The sequence below is a fragment of the Puma concolor genome, chromosome D4, assembly GCF_028749965.1.
Source record: "Puma concolor isolate L17-30 chromosome D4, mPumCon1.1.hap2, whole genome shotgun sequence".
Classification (NCBI taxonomy): Eukaryota; Metazoa; Chordata; class Mammalia; order Carnivora; family Felidae; genus Puma; species Puma concolor.
The window spans coordinates 55,483,738-55,504,574 of record NC_141679.1 but is presented as its reverse complement, the minus strand read 5'-3'; the positions used below and the strand labels follow the sequence as shown (position 1 = coordinate 55,504,574).

Sequence of the window (20,837 nt, the reverse complement as noted above, 5' to 3'; positions counted from 1 at the left end):
AAGTAATGTTAACTATATACAGTGTGGAATCTTGGATTGAATCCTGCAACAGAAAAGGGTCATTACTGAAAACACTGGTGAAGTTACTTGTTTCATTAGCAGTGTTGGACCCACATTCTTCATTTTGATTTCATGTACCACGGTTATGTGAGATGTTAACGTTTGGGGCAGTTGGAAGAAAGGTAACAGAAACTCCCTGTATTCTTTACATTAACTCTCCTGTAAATCTAAATGATGTCTACACTGAAAACTATAGCAAGCTTATGAAAGAGATTGAAGAAGACACAAAAAAATGGAAAAAGAGTCCATGCTCCTGGATAGGAAGAACAGATATTGTTAAAATGTCAATACTACCCAAAGCAATCTACATATTCAATGTAATCCCTATCAAAATAACACCAGCATTCTTCACAGAGCTAGAACAAACAATCCTAAAATTTGTATGGAACTAGAAAAGACCCCAAACAGCCAAAGCAATCTTGAAAAAGAAAACCAAAGCTGGAGGCATCAAAATCCCAGACTTCAAGTTGTATTACAAAGCTGTAATCATCAAGACAGTATGGTACTGGCACAAAAACAGACACTCAGATCAATGGAACCCAGAAATGGACCCACAAACCTGTGGCCAACTAATCTTTGACAAAGCACGAAAGACAGTCTCTTTAGCAAGTGGTGCTGGGAAAACTGGACAGCGACAAGCAAAAGAATGAACCTGGACCACTTTCTTACACCATTCACAAAAATAAACTCAAAATGGATGAAAGACCTAAACTAAGACAGGAAGCCATCAAAATCCTCGAGGAGAAAGCAGGCAAAAACCTCTTTGACCCTGGCTGCAGCAACTTCTTACTCAACACGTCTCCAGAGGCAAGGGGAACAAAAGCAAAAACGAACTATTGGGACCTCATCAAAATAAAAAGCTTCTGTACAGTGAAGGAAACAATCAGCAAAACTAAAAGGCAACTGATAGAATGGGAGAAGATACTTGCAAATGACATATTAGATAAAGGGTTAGTATCCAAAATCCATAAAGAACTTATCAAACTCAACACCCAAAAAACAAATAATCCAGTGAAGAAACAGGCAAGAGACATGAATAGACACTTTTCCAAAGAAGACATCCAGATGGCCAACCGACACATGAAAAAATGCTCAACATCACTCATCATCAGGGAAATACAAATCAAAACCACAATGAGATACCACCTCATACCTGTCAGAATGGCTAACATTAACTCAGGCAACAATAGATGTTGGTGAGGATGTGGAGAGAAAGGATCTCTTTTGCATTGTTGGTGGGAATGCAAACTGGTGCAGCCACTCTGGAAAACAGTGTGGAGGTTCCTCAAAAAATTAAAAATAGAACTACCCTATGACCCAGCAATTGCACTACTAGGCATTTATCCACGGGATACAGGTGTGCTGTTTCAAGGGGACACATGCACCCCAATGCTTATAGCAGTGCTATCAACAATAGCCAAAGTATGGAAAGAGCCCAAATGTCCACTGATAGATGAATGGATAAAGGTGATGTGGTATATATACATACATATATATATATATATATATATATATATATATATATATATATGCACACACACATACATACATACATATATACAATGGAGTATTACTCAGCAATCAAAAAGAATGAAGTCTTGCCATTTGCGACTACGTGGATGGAACTAGAAGGCATTATGCTAAGTGAAATTAGTCAGAGAAAGACAAATATCATATGACTTCAGGCATATAAGGATTTTAAGACACAGAACAGATGAACACAAGGAAAGGGAAGCAAAAATAATATAAAGACAGGGAGGGAGACAAAACATAAGAGAGGCTTAGATATGGAGAACAACCAGAGGGCTACTGGAGGGGTTTTTGGAGGCGGGAGAGGTTAAATGGGTAAGGGGCATTGAGGAATCTACTCCTGAAATCACTGTTGCACTATATGCTAGCTAACTTGGATGTAAATTTAAAAAATAATTAAATAAAAAAATAAAATGACATCAAAATAATTATTATAAAAAGAAAAAAAAAAAAGAAAAAGTTAACACCCAAATCACAAATATCAACATTAATAAAAGTTTTCCAAAATGAGAAGGGCTTTTTCTCTCTAAGGAGATCACTGGAAGTGCTAAAAATTAAATACTTTCTTTCAACCTAAATGGTCTTGCACTAGTTAAGCGGATAAGTAAATGGATTATTTTCAAGGGTATAATGAACAAATTTCCTGAACAGAGGTACAAGTCAAATGTAACCAAAAGATCTAGACAGTCTGACTCCCATATATTTTCCATACACGCCATCAGCCAGGGCTGGGGCCTCAGTGACTGACGTGGCCCTGCACGAAGCCAGTTTCATGAACTGTGTGGACAACCGTCAGGCTCTTTTGGTTATGTGGGATTCTGCCAAATTCTGTGGGCAAGACCTATATTATTCTACATTTAAAGAATAATGCACAGACTTCTCAAAAAAGCCACAGTGTTCAAAGAAATGTGATTCCAAATTCCATAAAGATTAAAGAGAAACATCTTTGGCCTTTAACAGGATAGTGGCCATCCCTAACACTCCAAGCCTCCAAACTGTACAACCAGAAAAAAATGTCTGTGATAATAAAAAACCATCACTTTTCTAATAATCTTTCAAAATGAAACTGCCTTCTTTTTGCAAAGCAAGCAAATCACCAAAAAAAACCCATTATTTCTTGCAAAAGCTAAGGAAAAAGAAAAAAAAAAAAAGGAGTATTTCCAGCTTGGAGAAACATCTGTTGTAATTTAGAATACACAGAAGGGAATTAAACAAGTTAGACATTAAATTCATAGGAGCAGTTTGCTATTTACATATAAAGAAGAACCATGTGAGAAAATGTAGTCACAGTATAAACACATGCTTGGGAATGAGTCTTGGAACGTTAGGATAGCTATTATTTCTAAGAATGTGGAGGATGGCTTTAGCCATAAATATCCCATTTTATCTCATAAAAAGTATACATACAGAGAGGGCTCTGAAGCAAAGGGGGCAAAATGTTACCAACTGTTAGTTCTGGGTGGTGGTGCATGCCAACGTCATTTTAACTTCTGTGTGTCTGAACTATTTCACAATTTCAAAGTACCCTTTAAAAAAATTTTTTTTTCAACGTTTATTTATTTTTGGGACAGAGAGAGACAGAGCATGAACGGGGGAGGGGCAGAGAGAGAGGGAGACACAGAATCGGAAACAGGCTCCAGGCTCTGAGCCATCAGCCCAGAGCACGACGCGGGGCTCGAACTCCCGGACCGCGAGATCGTGACCTGGCTGAAGTCGGACACTTGACCGACTGCGCCACCCAGGCGCCCCTCAAAGTACCCTTTTAAAGAAAAGGATCCATGCAGCCATGGAAGAGTAAAATGAACATAATTATCTAAAACTTAACAAAGAACCCTCATCTCTTTTTAAAGATCATCAACATACTGTTTCCTAGTGCACAGAGAAACCAAGATGGACGCCACATGTATTTCCTCCCGTCACTGTGACTGCCCAAGACCATGGAAGAGGGGGCAAGTTGTTACCTTGGTAATGGTGAGCACAATGTCAGTGGATGTCACCAGAGGGTGGGGATTTCCCATCAGCCTGTAGCCGATCACCTGGGGAAGCACCATACTGATTGGCTGACCCAGCATGACTGCCTCTGCTTCGATACCACCCACTCCTGCAAGGAAGGCAGGGCAGAAGAATGCTTTCAGCATGCCTTACTATATCCCTCAGGCATAATTCAACCCCATTACAATGTTTTCCTAGTGTAGATTTGGATCCTGTAATGAGTAGTTATCTTTTTCTATTTCCCTCTACAGAATTTTTATAAGCACTTCTCAGAGTGTGGTCCCCAAAACAGCACTATCACAATCCCTTTGGTTCTATACCAAGTGGAAAGTGGGGTTCCGGAGTCTCCATTTTTAACAAACAGCTCCAGTTCGTTCTTCCAAACATTATTATTGAGTACCTGTGAGGTGCTTTTCTAGGCACTGGAAATCCAACAGTAAATAAAGCAGACAAAAATGTCTCTTTGATATGTGTGGTCACACAAAGTCGTGCTACTGGGATGTTATAACGGGATCAGCGTGAATTAGGCTACACACTACAGAACAGCGTGTGTGGAAGAGGAACCTGCAACAATACTCACCCCAGCCCAGAACTCCCAAACCATCAATCATGGTAGTGTGCGAATCCGTGCCCACAAGGCTGTCTGGGTAATAATAGCCATCGTGATCAAATACCACTCTTGCCAAATACTCCAGATTCACCTGGTGGATGATTCCTGAGCCAGGGGGTATAATCCGCATGTTGCGAAAAGCCTGAGAACCCCACTAGGATGGACCGGAAAGAACGCAATGAATATCCGATGCACTTCCATGCAGCCCAGCTCCTTGGCACCTCCCCCTCGTACCCGCGTTTATAAACAACCAGCCAATGGGAGCAAACTCCGCCCATACCTTTAAAAATTCAAACCGTTCTCTATTTCTTTCAAATTCCAGGTCTTGATTCTTCTGTAAACTGTCTGCCCTGTCAGAGAGAAAAGCTGAATGTATAAATTTTAAGGCTTAAAATATTACCGGTCAGACTTCTCAGTGATAAAGAAACCAACTGGCAACTTCATCTGCAGCCTTGCTGGGCGATACCAATGCGTTTATTTACATGGGAAATGAGAGGTAATCAGAAAAAGTAAAAAGAGTAATTATTATTTGGTTCAATTGATCTCTATAATACCTTTACACATGGTGAGTAACAAACATTAAGTGAATTCAAGTTATAGCTAGTCTAGTCACACAGCCTGACTTTTAGGAACAGTGTCTGGACATTTATGATGACAACAGCAGCTTAGAGATTTAAAGAACCTTGGTCTCTGTACTTCCTCCTGCCTGACCTTGTTATGACACCTCTCTGAGCTGAGCCTGGTCCGGGCTGGCATTTTCATCTGTTTATGTTGGGAGACAGCGAAACAGCGATGCCAGGAGGCACAGGCCTTTATAAAATCAGTCTCCTAGCTCCCGGAGAGGTTTCTGAGGAGAATGGTGCCACTCAAGAGTATCTATAAAGCACGGATTATATGCTGGAGTTTACTCAAAGTCATTCAGTCCAATAGGAAAGACACAGGTAGAGCAGGGAATCAAGAAGCTCTTCCAGGATTTTTATAATCAAATTACATACGTCTTGAGTCAAAGCAGAACAACTCATAGTTACAACTTCGCAGGTTTGGGCACAGAAGGCACTCATAAACTGTATATCATGGATTGAGTGAATCCAGGAAAGGGCGGTAAAATTAATAGCTAAGACCCAAGTCAGACTTCATTCATTAATAGTAAACACCTACTGACTTTTCTAGGAAGCCACCACTCTTCTAAACTTATTAGTGATCCACAGAGCCTGTCCTTGCCACTCGCTGGGAATACAAGCATGCAACAGTGGCAAATGCACTGCCCACTTGGTGCCCAGAGCCTGGTGAGCGATACAGAGAAACAGCCAGGCAATTACGGGAGTGTGACCATCATGCCATGATACAGGAAGTACAGAGTGCCAGGGGAACACTCAGATAGGGTCACGAACTCAGACTGGGGGTCGGGAATGCCTTCGAGAGGAAAGTGACACCGATCCAGTCTGAAGGATGAAGAAGAGTCAGCCAGATAAAGACAGGTAGGTGCTCCTTGGGAAGAAAAGGGCTGCAAGCACTTAGCATTTACTCAGTTTACACATTTACACACTCAGTTACGACACTGACTTCTTTCTCCTGATGTGAATATTCTCCAAGGTTAAGTGTCAGTTGCTTTAAGGGAATCAATTCCTGAGGGTGCCTTAGAGCAGGGGTCCACAAACTCCAAATCCAGCCCAATGTCTGTACAGGTTTTGCCCTGAAGCAAGCAATAATTTTTACATTTTTAAAGGTTGAAAACAAAAGGATATGTGAGCAGAGACAGTGTGTAGGCAGCAAAACCTAAAATTTTTACTACTGGCCCTTTACAAAAAAAGGTGATCCCTGATGTACTGTATGAATGTCTGTGAGTGTGTGTATGCATGAGAGAAAAGCAGAAGGTAGAAATAGAGAAAGGAGATGGTGATGTAGGGGAACAAGGCAGGACAAGTGTGCTACCCTGGAAGGACAGAGCCTCTGGATCCTCTGGATCCTCTGGACCAGTACAGCTACTCCTTTAGGCACTCGTTTCCACCTTCTTACCAGTACACTGAGGGCTCCATCCCTCTGACTCCCACCTGTCTCTTCAGGTCCGGGTCCACATTTCCAATGTATCCCAGGCATCTATCTGCATCAGGAACACCTCAGGCACCACATACTCAACGGGTCACACCCTAACACATGAGCTTGCTTCCTGAACCTCATCCTCATCCCCATCCCCATCTGTCTGTATCATCTAGCGACTGACTTCCCCTCCCGCCACTTAGTATCTACAACTATCCAAGCATTTACTCCAGAAAAGGCCTAACTGGCTCCTCTGTCAGTCTCTTCAACCTACCTTTATACCGTCACCAGCATCCATTTTCTAAAACATAGATTATCATGACCCATCTTGAACCTGACAATGGCTTTCCATTTCTCAGTAAAGTACAAATCTCTTCCCTAAATAACACTTGATCTTAGCCAAAAGGCCGAGAAGCGATAATCTCTTCCCTAAATAAAACACAAAGTTCTTCAAGGGCGTCTGAGTGGCTCAGTTAGCTAAATGTCTGACTCTTGGTTTTGGCTCAGGTCATTATCTCACAGTTCGTGAGTTCGAGCCCTGCATCCAGCTCTGTGCCGACAGCCTGGAGCTGGCTTGGGATGCGCACTCTCTCTCTCTCTCTCTCTCTCGGTTTCCCTCCCTGACTTGCTCTCTCAATAAATAAATAAATAAACATTAAAAAGAAAATTAAAAAAAATGAAGTTTTTCAGTGTAACCTCAAATTTCCTTGTTTAAAAAACTTTTATTTATTTATTTGAAAGACTGAGAGCAGAGGAAGGGCAGAGAGAGAGAGAGAGAGAGAGAGAGAGAATCCCTAGCAGGCTCCACACTGTCAGCACAGGGCCCGATGAGGGGCTGGAACCCACTAACTGTGAGATCATGACCTGAGCCAAAATTAAGAGTAAGGACACTTAAATTACTGAGCCACCCAGCCACCTCTCAAACTTCCTTCATAAGCCCTCTCCTATCGCCTGGTTCAAACTAACTTCAGCCATGCTCAAGCCCTCATATTCTCCCAAACCTCACTTCCCTCATGCCTTTGCACCCTCTATTCTCTCCTGTATTCTCTCCGTGCCTTTTCCAGGTCTTCCCTCCCTGGTCCGCACCCTGGATCAAGTGATACCGCTGGCCGAACCCTCCAGACTCCATGTGCCCCTGTGTCTGGTGCCCGTGGCTCTTCTACTCGGAGCACTTGTGGACACCCAGTCAGGGTTCTTCCCCCTCATGCCTCCAGCAGCGGAAGGACAACAGAGCCTCTCACAGCAGAAGCAGGGTTGGGAGGGGAACATTCACCCCAGAGAATTCTGGGGCACCAGTGTGACGTAAATGACATATTCACAGGACAAGCAGAAGCCAGACATGCTCAGGCTGTTTTAAGATAGGTTAACTCGGGGCGCCTGGGTGGCGCAGTCGGTTAAGCGTCCGACTTCAGCCAGGTCACGATCTCGCGGAGTTCGAGCCCCGCGTCAGGCTCTGGGCTGATGGCTCAGAGCCTGGAGCCTGTTTCCGATTCTGTGTCTCCCTCTCTCTCTGCCCCTCCCCCATTCATGCTCTGTCTCTCTCTGTCCCAAAAATAAATAAACGTTGAAAAAAAAAAAAAAATTAAAAAAAAAAAAAAGATAGGTTAACTCTAGGTAAAAACCTATTTACTATTTAAAACAAAACTTTTTTTATTCTTTTTTTTTTTTTTAATTTTTTTTTTTCAACATTTATTTATTTTTGGGACAGAGAGAGACAGAGCATGAACGGGGGAGGGGCAAAGAGAGAGGGAGACACACAATTGGAAACAGGCTCCAGGCTCTGAGCCATCAGCCCAGAGCCTGATGCGGGGCTCGAACTCACGGACCGCGAGATCGTGACCTGGCTGAAGTCGGACGCTCAACCGACTGCGCCACCCAGGCGCCCCAAAACTTTTTTTATTCTAACCTTGGCTCAATGAACAGTTCTAGTTACAGGATGAATGAACAGACCTAGAATTTGAATTTGAACTCAGAAGTTCCCTGAATTCACCAATCTACTGAGCTTTTAATAAAGTTTCTGAATATGACTAAAGAGGAAATTTCTCCCTAGTTATGTAATTTGAATTCAGATTTGGACGTATACCAAAGTTTCTATTACATTTAATGGTACTCCAGAAATTCACAAACTTATTTACAGAGTTATTTATAGTTATTTACAGAGGAGAGAGCTTCCACACTCATGAAATCTGGTCAGAAGTTGTTTTGATATTCTTGTTGGGATTTTAAAAAGAAAAGGTTATTTTTGAGGTAACTTTGAATAATTATTGTAATTTTACAATAATGAGTTAGCTAGACCCTCCATTCCTAAAAATGGTGTGCAGCCAATTATTATTATTCAAGCAAGGCAAAGAGCTTGCAAATATTTAAACGAGAACCTTTATCATCCCAGCACCCTGCCACAGTTTTTTGAGTTCATTTCTGGAAATAGCTGGAAATAAGCCCACAGCACACAGTTCCACAGAAGTTGAGACATATCACATTTAATTCCTTACAAAAATGAGGAAAGAGCCTGTGAGGTCAAATTGCAAAACCAAACTCAAGCAATAAAAACAAAACACCACCAATGAAAATACTTCTAACAGAAATGTTCTCTTTAATTACAAAAAAGAAAAAAAAGTGTTTGCCAGATTTGGATATCAATTTGGATCAAAGCTCCCCCCTGGACTTTGCTGTTTTTATAATAATGTTTTCAGTACTACGGTATAAATGTAAAGGGTCCATAAAAAATTGAAATCAGAGTTGATGGGTCTCAAGGAAAAAAAAATCACAGTGAACTTGGTGATGACTCAGATTCATTAACTGCTTAATAATAGCCCGGAGCTCTTTGAATTTTCAGTCAAAAGACTTCAGACATTAAAACAATTACAATTCTATCTCCACCAGTACTTTCCCCTTGCAGGCAGTGAAATAAAGGTAAATTATCAACATCAGTGAGAATCTTCAGGAAAGATAAAGTTGCCAATGATTTTGCGAGGCTACCTTTATAACTTCTGAAGTGGGGTGTTAGGAAATATCCTTACCCTCAAATAGAGTAACATTCTATCCGTGTACTTCTTATTCTTCCCTTTGACACCAAACTATTAAATTGAGCTCATATGATTCAAGGAGGGAAAAAAAAGAAAAGACAAATTGCCTAAGGATGAGTTTAGAGTCCAAAGGAAAAGGAACAGCTGCCGAATCTCCAGTCTGTTCCAAGAACCATCAATTCAGGGGACAAAGCCGATGTCTTTTTATCCTGAATTTATCTGGCTTGGATGTTGACATTAACTTGAGAATGACCAGCTACTACAGTTCCCTTGAGGCTGTATGGAACCCACTTAAGTCCCCAAGGAAGCAAATAAAGTTTTCTGTCTCTCTCTTTGAGTGGTTTATTTCCTATCTTAAGTGACTTTTTAATTTAAAAACAATAGCTTCCGGGGCTCCTGGTGGCTCAGTTAGTTAAGTGTCCGACTTGAGCTCAGGTCGTGATCTCGTGGTTTGTGGGTTTGAACCCCACGTCGGGCTCTGTGCTGTCACCATGGAACCTGCTTTGGATCCTCTGTCTCTCTCTCTGCCCCTCCCCTGCTCGCGCTCTGCCTCTAAAAATAAAAATAATAAATAAACCAAACCAATAGCTTCTTATTGTGAAAATGAAGAACAGTTACAATCCCAGAGATAAGTCATCTAGCAGTTTGGCATCTCTTTTTTTCAATCTTTTAATCTCTGTATAGTTCTTCATCTAGCTGAAATCACGCTATACAAGCAATTTATATTTGGCTCATTGAGCTAAGACATGAGTATGTTCCAAGTGTTATTAAACGCTTTATAATTATAACAGCAAATGTTACCTAATAATTTACTTCAAGGACATACCTTAATTTAATCATTCTCCTTTGTTGGACGTTTAGGATGCTTCTAGGTTTTCAATATTATAAACCATGCTTTAATGAACACTATGTAGTCATTAAGCTATTTCTGAATTTCAGGTATCTGTGAAGGATATGCTCAGAAGTGGAAATTCCAGGATGAAAGGTATGGTGATTTCTAATAATCTTAATACACGCTGCCTTCATCATTTCTAATTCAGTGTGATCAGCAGCACATAAGTGTCTCCCTCATGACACCTTTATAATTAATAATGTTTATTTTCTAATCTTTACTGATAGGAGAAAATGGTATCTCAAGGATTTAATCTACTTTTTTATTACTTGTAAAGTTGAAAAGGATTTATGTCGTGTTTACCATTTGTTTTTCCTTTTATTGTGAAACATCCACTTTCCTTTACCCATTTATCTGCTGGGTTTTACAATTTTTTAATGGATTATAAACAAGGTTTATATGTTAAAGATATTAGCCCTTTGTTGTATTTGTTGCAAATATTTAAAAAAATTTTTTTTTTCAACGTTTTTTATTTATTTTTGGGACAGAGAGAGACAGAGCATGAACGGGGGAGGGGCAGAGAGACAGGGAGACACAGAATCGGAAACAGGCTCCAGGCTCCGAGCCATCAGCCCAGAGCCTGACGCGGGGCTCGAACTCACGGACCGCGAGATCGTGACCTGGCTGAAGTCGGACGCTTAACCGACTGCGCCACCCAGGCGCCCCTGTTGCAAATATTTTAAAGATATTTACCGTTAACTTTGAAGCCATTAAATCTATAGTTCCTTGTTCCTTTTTTGCTTCATTTACTGCTTTTAAATTTAGAAAGATCTTTCTCATCAAGACATATACATACTTATATTTCTTTTAAAGTTTTTGATGATTTAATTTAAAAAATATTAATGCTTTAATTCATAGGACCTGCTCTATCAAGTAACTAATTTTCCCAGCATTGAATGTGGTATAGTTCTTTCTTCTGCACTCATAGTTGATGATAACTTTATTTAGTTATTCTTCTAGGTTAAGATATCAGACTTTTAGCAGTACCTGGTTGCCCAGCTTGTATCCAAACCCTGGCTGTATAATCTTGCACTTACTTTTTTTTTTTTTTTTAATTTTTTTTTTTAATGTTTATTTATTTTTGAGACAGAGAGAGACAGAGCATGAACAGGGGAGGGTCAGAGAGAGGGAGACACAGAATCTGAAACAGGCTCCAGGCTCTGAGCTGTCAGCACAGAGCCCGACGCGGGGCTCGAACTCACGGACCGCGAGATCAAGACCTGAGCCGAAGTCGGCCGCTTAACCGACTGAGCCACCCAGGCGCCCCTGCACTTACTTTTACAACAGATGGAGTGTACTTCCCACTCCTGAGTTAGGGCTTGACTGTGTGTCTTGCTTTGATTAATATTATTGCAAATAGACAGCATTCTAATCTGCCAGCCCTAATCTAAGCCTCAAGAGATATTGTGGGTTCCCACTTGCCCTCTTGAGCCTCTGTGATCACCAGGAGCTTTCTCCTTCAGCCTGAGCCCCAAAAGAAGTGAATAGGAAAAAAACCACACATAATAACCCCCCACCCCCCAAAAAAATCTTCACTGGAAAATCTGTATTAAGTTTGAGTTTTTCTGAATACATCTTTTAAAGATTTTCTTCTTTTGTTTACTTACACACACAAAGAAGACTTGATCTCCAAGATTCTGCACAAAACAGAAAACCCAAGTATTCATCCTAATCTCTCACCTTCTGTTGAAATCAACCTGGATGGAGTGATCAATTACAAGATCAGCAGGACAAACAGGGTTTATTTTCTCTGGATCTCCTCCTAACTTTTTCACAGCATCTCGCATTGCCGCAAAGTCAACCACAGCTGGCACACCCCTAAGAAAAGAGAGAATTAAACAGAAAACAAAACTGTTAAACAAGTGTACTTAGATTTTTCACCTTTTGCCTCCAGTGACAATACTGGCCACGAGACAGTCTCATCAGTGGGGCTAACAATAGATGCCTTAGAAAAGTGGAAGTTTCTAAACACGCTTCCTTGAGCAGAAATTGGTAGTAAGCACCATGACTGAGTGGTATCTCTACATGCAATTTTGCATTAAAGTTAACAACAAATACGGTCTAAATAGAGACCGTGGTAAAATGTGCACTTAACACTGGGGCTGTTACTGCCATGGCTGATTCCCATTCATGTGGGGGGGTGGGTGACAAAGGCCTATAGAAGATATACGGATTTCACCTCCAACCTCTAACCTCCAACCAAATTTAAAGAAATGGATGTAATTCAGAGAAGAATGCTGTGAATCCTTCCTTTTTATTATTTTGAGTATAAAATTTGTCCTCTAGACTGTCCTTTGGTAAAGTAAAATTTCGTCTCTATAAGGAATAAAATAACATCACTTAAAAATGGAAAGGCAAGATCTCAGAAAACAGGCCATGATGGGGAATAAAGACTCCCAGGAATAGCAGGATGTGAACTGAGGTTTAAGGGCAACAGGTCAGGCCTTGTGAACTACAAGTCTCCCCTCAGGACACAGCATATTGATATTCTAAGGACAGCTGTTTCAAACCTGGCTATCTGGGTGACAGGATGTGAGGGAGAGAAGATTCCAAGATAGCCCTACTCCATGCTATTTCTTCCACTTTTTGTTAGTATACTTAAGGTTAGGATCTCCAAAAACAATGACCTTTGCCACTGGAAGAAGTGGAGTGACTACACATCCCACTTGTCGGAGACAATCTCTAGCTGTCCAGGATAACAGACCTCTTTCGTTTTCAAAAGTGTCTGGATAATGGGTGATAAATTATACAGTCATAGTGTGTGTGTGTGTGTGTGTGTGTGTGTGTGTGTGTGATTCAAGCTTTCCTTAAAGGCTGGCAAGGGAGGCAGTGAACAGGGAAGTGAAGTGACATTAGGCTCACGTAAAGTCTTGCAGGATGACGCGGGCAGGCTTAAACGGCACTTCTATGTTCTTATGCTGCATGACACTCCAATTTAGGATATTTTCAATGTCATTTTTCTTCACCAAAAATTGATCACAGTTCCGAATGGCTGCCTCCAGGAGAACTCTGATAGAAAATGGTAAGCGTTCTAGAAAAAAAGAAAAAAGTATAACAAAATAAACACAAGTCATGAGACACATTATTATAAGAACTATTTTAAAGCCAGTCCCCATATAAACCTGATATGAAGCATCAGACTATTTTTCCAACAGGGAAAGAGGGTAAATTTAAATTGATTTCAACAGTTCGATATGTAAGAATACTGAATGGGTTGAAGAGACATTCAGTAATAGAAAAAGTTAATTCTTTCACAATAAATGATTGCCTTACCTTGGATTCCATTAATAGTTTCTGTTAAGTCATCATGAAAGAAGTTAGCCTAGATATTTACCATATTATGTGCTGGCAAGTAACACACACACACACACACACACACACACACACACACACACAGTAATATTTCTTATGAAAACTAGTGTTCAAGAAATGAGAAAATAACTTCTTTACAACTAACGTAATTAAAACCAAAGTTTGGTCACATACACCTTTCAAAGGAAACATAAGCCCACATGCCATGCAGAATGGCTACTGGTAGTGGGTTCAAGGATAACAACAGTTCAGAAGAAAAACTATTTTGTTTATTTATAAAAGAAATGTTCATTCCTGATCTATGAAAACTATTCACCAATATTATTTGGAAAAGACAAGAGTGCAAAGGTAGAAAAGCAGAGGATTTGGGATAAAAAAGACATGTTTTTGTCTTCTGCTCTTACCCACATTGTTGTTTCTTGATCATGTCATTGACCCTCTCTGGGTCTCAGCTTCCTCAGGACTTCTAACATTTTATAAACATGACCTCAAGGGGTTGTTATGGAGACTAAATGATGTAATATATATGTATAAACCCTCTATATACTATAAAGTGTTATATAAATGTCACATGTATATAATAATTACTAACATAAAAATGAGCAATGTAAGAAAAGGTGTGTGAGTTTGTGTGCTTAATTCAAGACCATTCAGCCATTTCTGCTACTCCCTCTTTCAAATCTCCTAAAGGCTAATTAATTACATAGCTTAATTACTATGCAAACGAGACTCAAACTGCTGTCAGAACAATTAACATCATAGAGCCATGCACCTACCATATCTTGAATCCTTCAGTTTATTCAAATTGAAGAATTTCTTTCCTGGTTGTGCAGGATCTAAAGGCTCAACAAGGTGTGCAAATGGGTTGCTCATGATTCCTGATGGCCACGTGTCCCTGAAAAGAAAAGGGAACATTTAATTTCTAACTGTCAAAACTGGACCTCATTTATTTTGACAATCACGGTAGATATTCACTTCAAGACATCACTCATCTTTTCACAGGAGGAAGGCAGGACATAAACGACTACAAGAATTATATTCTTAGCAAATAAAATGGGCTTCTGTGAAGGTATCGTGAACGCTAGCATTCACCTCTTGAGAGGCCATAAAATCCCACACTTTTGTCTTATGTCTACAACTTTCCAACATTCTTCCACCAATAAGATATACCGTGTCTTATGGTAAATCCTGAAGATACAAACCGGCCCTTTGAGCTGGACTCATGTCTTGCCTGACAGGAGGTAAAAGGTCATAGCAGATGACATGGAATTGTATAAAACTTGAACTTTGGAAGTGGGGGCTTGAAAGCACTATTTCCTGTTGTAACAGTCTCTGCAGCATTTGAAAAAAACATGGTAGTTTGAAGTCTTCCTGATTCACTTTGCACAAGGTGGCAACAAAGTGTTCACATCAAGGAATCTCTGTTACTGCAGTGGGGCGTAAAGGCCTAAACTTACTTCCCAAGTGAGTGTGGAGGAGACCCTCTACCCCAGCTCCAGGCAGGTTTACAAGCAGTGAATCAGGGAAGTAATTGTTCCTGGCCTCCACCACACAGATAAATAGCAATTTCAAATAACATAAATGTACGACTCAGAGAAAAAACACAGTAGGAATAGCAAGTAGAGAAGGAATAAGAAATCTTGTTTTTAGTCCTACCCCTGGGGCAAAAATCCTTCAGCCAATCCATTTCCCAATTTTGAGATAAGAATAGTAATGTTCCGGGGCGCCTGGGTGGCTCAGTCGGTTCAGCGTCTGACCTTGGCTCAGATCATGATGTCATGGTTTATGAGTTCGAGCCGCGGTTTGGGGTCTCTGCTGTTGGAGCAGAGCCTGCTTTGGATCTTCTGCCTCCCTCTCTCTGTTCCTCTCTAGCTTTCTCTCTCTCTCTCTCTCTCTCTCTCTGCCCTTCCCCCTGCTCATTCTCTCTCTCTCTCTCTCTCTCTCTCAAAAATAAATACAAACATTAAAAATAAAAAAGAATAGTAACATTTCTGAGGCGTGTAGAGATCACTTAAAACTAAAATCTTAAAAAAACAAAAACAAAACACAAGAATACTAACATTTCCCCAATTAATTCAGGGGTTTTATGAATACTTAAATATTCAACATATTTGAGGATGACTAATATGGAATGATCAACATATTACTGTAAAATGAAAAAACAATATGTGCAAACTCTGGACATATGGGTTCAGTTCATACCACCACAATAAGACAAGTATTGCAATAATGTGGGTCAAAAGAATGTTTTGGTTTCCCAATGCATATAAAAGTTATGTTTGTTTACACTATACATTAATCTATTTAAAAACAATGTATATACTTTAATTAAAAAACACTTTATTGCTGGGGCAGGAGGGTGACTCAGTCAGTTAGGCATCCAAATTTAGCTCAAGTCACGATCTTGCAGTTTATGAGTTCAAGCCCCACGTCGGGCTCTGTGCTGACAGCTCAGTCTGGAGCCTGTTTCAGATTCTGTGTCTCCCTCTCGTACTCTGTCTCTGTCTCTCTCTCTCTCTCTCAAAAATAAACATTAAAAAAATTTTAAATAAAAAATACTTTATTGCTAAAAAATGCTAACCATCATCTGAGCTTTCAGGGAGTCATAATCACTGATTGTAGACAACTATACCAAATCTAATGATAATGAGTAAGTTTGCTATATTGTGAAAATTATCAAAATGTGACATAGAGACAGGAAGTGAAGAAATGCTGCTGGGAAAATGATACCAACAGACTTGCTCAAAGCGGGGTTGCTACAAACCTTCCATCTATAAAAAATGCAGTATCTGCAAAGCACAATAAAATGTGGTGTGTCTGTAACAGGAAATGACCGTTTGGGGGGATAAAAAGTTACAAGTGGTTCTTGTCTCCCTAGACAGGCCTATAGCTTCATGAAAACACCAAAGCGACTGGCTCCTTTAAGAAGGGCAGGGGCCTCGAAGTCAAGATTAGGAGTAAGACTCAGTTTCCACTACACATCCTTTCATTTTGTTTGTGTTTTTACCCATGTACCCATGTTGTGTTTTTACCCATATAACTTTTTGAAAACCAACTGAAAGTTTAAAAGAAATAGATATTTGTGTATATCCTCTGTCTAAAGTCCAGGGCTAGGGAATTCTGGGGAGAGGCAGTGGACTGAGAAGCAGCCCCTGCCTTCCTGGAGTTCGCAGTGCTGGAGGCCACAGGACAAGCCAGACACCTGTCAGGAGCACTAGAGAATGCAGAGGACAGAGTGAGGTTGTCTGCCAGCATTTCTGTGCCGGCAATGACTTCTTTCCCTGAGTTCCATGTGGTTTTGCAGGGGCTGCCATTTTGTCAGGGAGAGGGAAAGCTATCTGCCCTAATCTGGGCCAATCCACTTCCTTCTCTGGGGATTCTGGAACCAAAACTAAATAAAGGCCAGCAAGGGAAACTGTGTTTATAAAAGCATATGCCCCTAGACCATCTGAGTTAGAACTACCCAGGGATAGTTCTGGTTAAAAATACAGATAGATTCCTGAGTCTCACCCCTAAGCTACTGAATCAGAATTGATGGGGGAGGTGGGAGGAGGGAGCAGGCCTGGGTGGAATGTGCCGTCTAAGGGGGGCAGTGGCCATTTGGCTCCAGCCTAGAGCTGATGCAGGAATGCCCAGCCCACTGTTGACAGATCATCCAATTTTTCAAGCAAGTCTGGCAGTTGGGATTTCTACGTGAACTCTCTTGATTTAGAAATGTTGGTAACTAAATGTTTCTAAAATACCGTGTGAGTCTGTAGCATGACGGCTAAACCGAACACGCCTGTGGGCTCTATGTGACCACTGGACTGCCAGCCCGTGACATGTGTCCCAGCCCCACCTGGCAGATGTCTCAGACTGGAGAATGGCAGGGTAATCAGAGAGAGAAAACTCAGGTAGGCAACTACAGAGAGAAAGGAGGCGAGAGGTAACCTGCGTGGGCAACTGGATGGCGGCAGCTGATGTGGAAAAGTGGTGGATGGAAAGAAAAGGCAAAAGCTAGAGAAAACAGCCACGGAGAGAATCACCGAATCATGGGGCAGAAGAAATACAACTGAACCCTAAGTGTGGAAGGCTGGAGGATCTTAGGACTGCTTTGGGAAGGAACACTGTGGCTTTGAAGACAGAGTACATTTCTTTATCTTTATTTATTTTGAGACAGAGAAAGCATGAATGGGGGAGGGGCAGGCAAGAGAGAGAGAGAATCCCTAGTAGCCTCTGCACTGTCAGCACAGAGCCCAATGAACCATGAGATCACGACCTGAGGCAAAGTTGGATGCTTAATCGACTGGGCCACCCATGTGCCCCGGAGGACAGAGCACATTTCTTAAAGTGCTACACAGATGTCAGATACTCACTGTTCATCCCCACTAAATGAGGAGCCAGTCAGGAGGAAAAAAAAACCTATAAATATACTGTTTAGTAAGAAATATGCTGGCTTGTCGGTAGAAGTTTACAAATTGGTGGGCTCAGAAAACAAGACTAATAATTCCACTGATTGGAATTTTGAGGCTGTAAATTAAAAAGGCAATAATAATCCTATTCTCCCTTTGATTTGTTACCGATTCCATTGCCCCTAGATGTAACTTTTCTACCCCACACAGTAGCAACTGCAACAGTGAAACTGCTGTTTGGCCTGCCTGGGAAATGGGTCAGGAAAGGAGCCTCTCCACAGAGGCTGTGGGACATTTGAGAATCTCTGCAGCCAGAGGAAGTGGTGGGAGGCCCTTACAGAATGGGGCAGGGTGAGTCATTCACATCTTTAAAAAGCCTTGAGTCTTTGACTCTTCCCTATCTCTGTGTCAAACCCTAATGGGGACAGGTGCCTCAAGTTTGCCAAAAGTCTACGATTAAACCAACTGCTAAGTTGTACCCGTTTGCCATGACGCAGTGGATGACATGTGTCAAATGACTGCCCTATAGCTTACGAATGCCCCGTAACTCTGGCAGAACTCTGAAAACCTTACACGATTTCTGCTGTTCCCACCACCCTATGAAGCCTACCAGTATTTCAGGACAGATATGGTGACCGACAGAGCTCTTAGGGAAAATGGCTTGTGTAAAAAGTGCTCTACCGTCTGACTCCCCTTTTCCTTAAAAACTAGAAAATTGTCAGGGTGCCTGGGTGGCTCGGTCGATTAAGCGTCTGACTCCGGCTCAGGTCATGATCAAGTGAGTTTAAGCCCCGTGTTGGGCTCTCTGCTGTCAGCACAGGGCCAGCTTTGGGTCCTCTGTCTCCCTCTTTCTCTGTCACTCCCTAACTTGTGCGCATGCAAAAACCAACTAGACAATTGTCTAATTTCACTAATCAGTGAACCAAATTCTACTTGCAGAAGCTAAAAGAGAAAGAAATCAGTCACCAGTTACTAAGTACCAACACATAAGTACATGGGTACCGGTACATAAATACACCCAATGCTTTACACCATCTTCTCTAATTTTGGCAACACCTCTGTAAGCTAAAGCATATCATTATTTCCATTTTACAGCCGAGGAAACTGCAGCTCAGAGAGATACAAAAATTTGCCTAAGGACATACACCTAGTTAGAGGCAGAGCCAGGTTTGAAATCCTGGCTCTTCCCACCCCACCCTCAAGCGACTTCCTCCACCCCAGGTGCAGCAACTTCGGTTCTGAAGGTGGTGCTGTGTAGAGGTCACAGACCAACCCCAAAGCTAAAACAAACAAACAAACGAACAAACAAAAAAACCCCAAAAAAACCAAAACAGGAGAGATTCATGGGCCTGAGAAACCCTCCTGCTAGAACTCAGTTTGGAATACTGGAGTTGCTTTTCCTTCTTTCCGGGGACACCGAGCACGTTAGTCTAAGCTGGGCATTGTCACGTGCCCCTTGCCACTTTTACTAAGTCACAGGTCAGTGACAAGCAATAGCAGCAACCCAAAACTGGTTTTGCTTCTGGGAAACTGTCCTTTCAAAAAGCTGGAGGGCTCTGGAAATCCCTTCCAGGTTTCACTCATGCTATTACTCCTGTCTTAAAATCACTTTATAGAAGCTCCCAATGCTTTAGCAGTCCCCAGAGAAAGCCAAAAACAACTGTGTTCCAAGGAGGGAAGAAGGGAAAGACCTTTGGCTTGGGAACAGTCCAGATCCAAAGTAGAATCTAGGCATCATAAATGCCTCCTAGGTCTGCCTTACCCTGGCCAGACTCGTATCCCATCCTCAAACCTCAAGTATTACTGCAAATCCTGCAGACTCCCTGAGGTATGGGTTTCATCTAGAAACCCCACCAGCTGGCCAGGGAGCGCTGCCTACTTCCCACATGCACAGGACGCACAGACCCCCACCATTTCAACTCCCTTCTTTTCTTATCTGCCATCCTCCCTTCCCTCTGTTTTGTTCCTGCCTTTTTTCTGTTTCACCTAATTCCCATTCAATACTAATAAAACGGAGGAGTGAACAGAGAGAGTTGTTGTGGATTTTTGTGGGGAGCGGGTGGAGTGTTATCCTAGTTTTTTTTCTTTTTGGAAGGGTGAGGGTTAGTGTCATGGAAATAAGCATGGGTGCTACCTTTTCTGCTCCACAGAGTAAGATAGTATTGCATAGAGGAAAAGAGAAAACAAATTAAAAAGAAGAAGAAAAAGTTAAGAAAGGGAAATGATATCTTTTAAGCAGTGATGTTAGAGCTCATTAAGAACTGTGCTTCATGAACCTTGTGTTCAGGACTGTAGGACCGCTGAACATTGGCCCCGGCCTGTGAATCAAGTAGGACGCATGAACAGTTCTTATACAAAAGGAATTTAAAGACAGACACTTGCACTGTACTTGAAACCCTTCTCTACACTTAGCTCACACTCTTAAAATGAAGAGAATTATTCAGTTGAGAAACAGTGTGTTTCAAAGCTAACCCATCCTGAAATACCAGCTGGGTGACTTGTACATTGTCATGATCCCCTCAGGTACATCTTGTGCCGGGACAGGAGAGGTTGGGGAAAGAGTACTGAACACCAGATTTTTAAAGCAAATTACTAAAAACACTAAACATTAGCATAGGCAGACAGATCTAATTTAACAAATGAACCATGCTCTTGGCAAAATAGGTTCAGGCAGTTCAGAGCTGGGGTTCCTCCCCAACCACAGTCTTGCTGCCAACCAACCTTTGGTCTCAATTTTGGACACCTGCAGGGGACTCAGAGAGGCACCACCTTTCTGTGCATATGTGGCATGGCATTAACCCATCCCCCACCATGCCCTTGGGACACCTGGCCTTAGATGCTATGCAGGTGATGAGACAGAATCGGAGAATGTTGAGCCTTCTGGAGAGAACTTAGAGATGCCATAGCATTTTCCTGACCAGGAGACAGAGGTCCCCAGAAGCAAAGTGGGATCGCTAGATTTATGAGTGGTAGACCGAGGAAGAAGA

At 41.6% G+C, this 20,837-nt stretch overlaps 1 protein-coding gene across 1 annotated transcript in view; it reads right to left on the bottom strand.

Moving 5' to 3' along the window:
* Nucleotides 1–20,837, bottom strand: part of ACO1 (aconitase 1) — a 67,445-nt gene that overhangs the window by 27,137 nt on the left and 19,471 nt on the right. The window contains exons 2-7 of the mRNA XM_025934943.2: nt 14,236–14,354; nt 13,010–13,178; nt 11,828–11,965; nt 4,473–4,542; nt 4,163–4,346; nt 3,552–3,691 (exon numbers count right to left, since the gene is read on the bottom strand). Of these exons, the coding sequence (XP_025790728.1) occupies nt 3,552–3,691; nt 4,163–4,346; nt 4,473–4,542; nt 11,828–11,965; nt 13,010–13,178; nt 14,236–14,332 (798 nt within the window). The 5' untranslated portion in view covers nt 14,333–14,354. The remainder of the gene's footprint in view (nt 1–3,551; nt 3,692–4,162; nt 4,347–4,472; nt 4,543–11,827; nt 11,966–13,009; nt 13,179–14,235; nt 14,355–20,837) is intronic.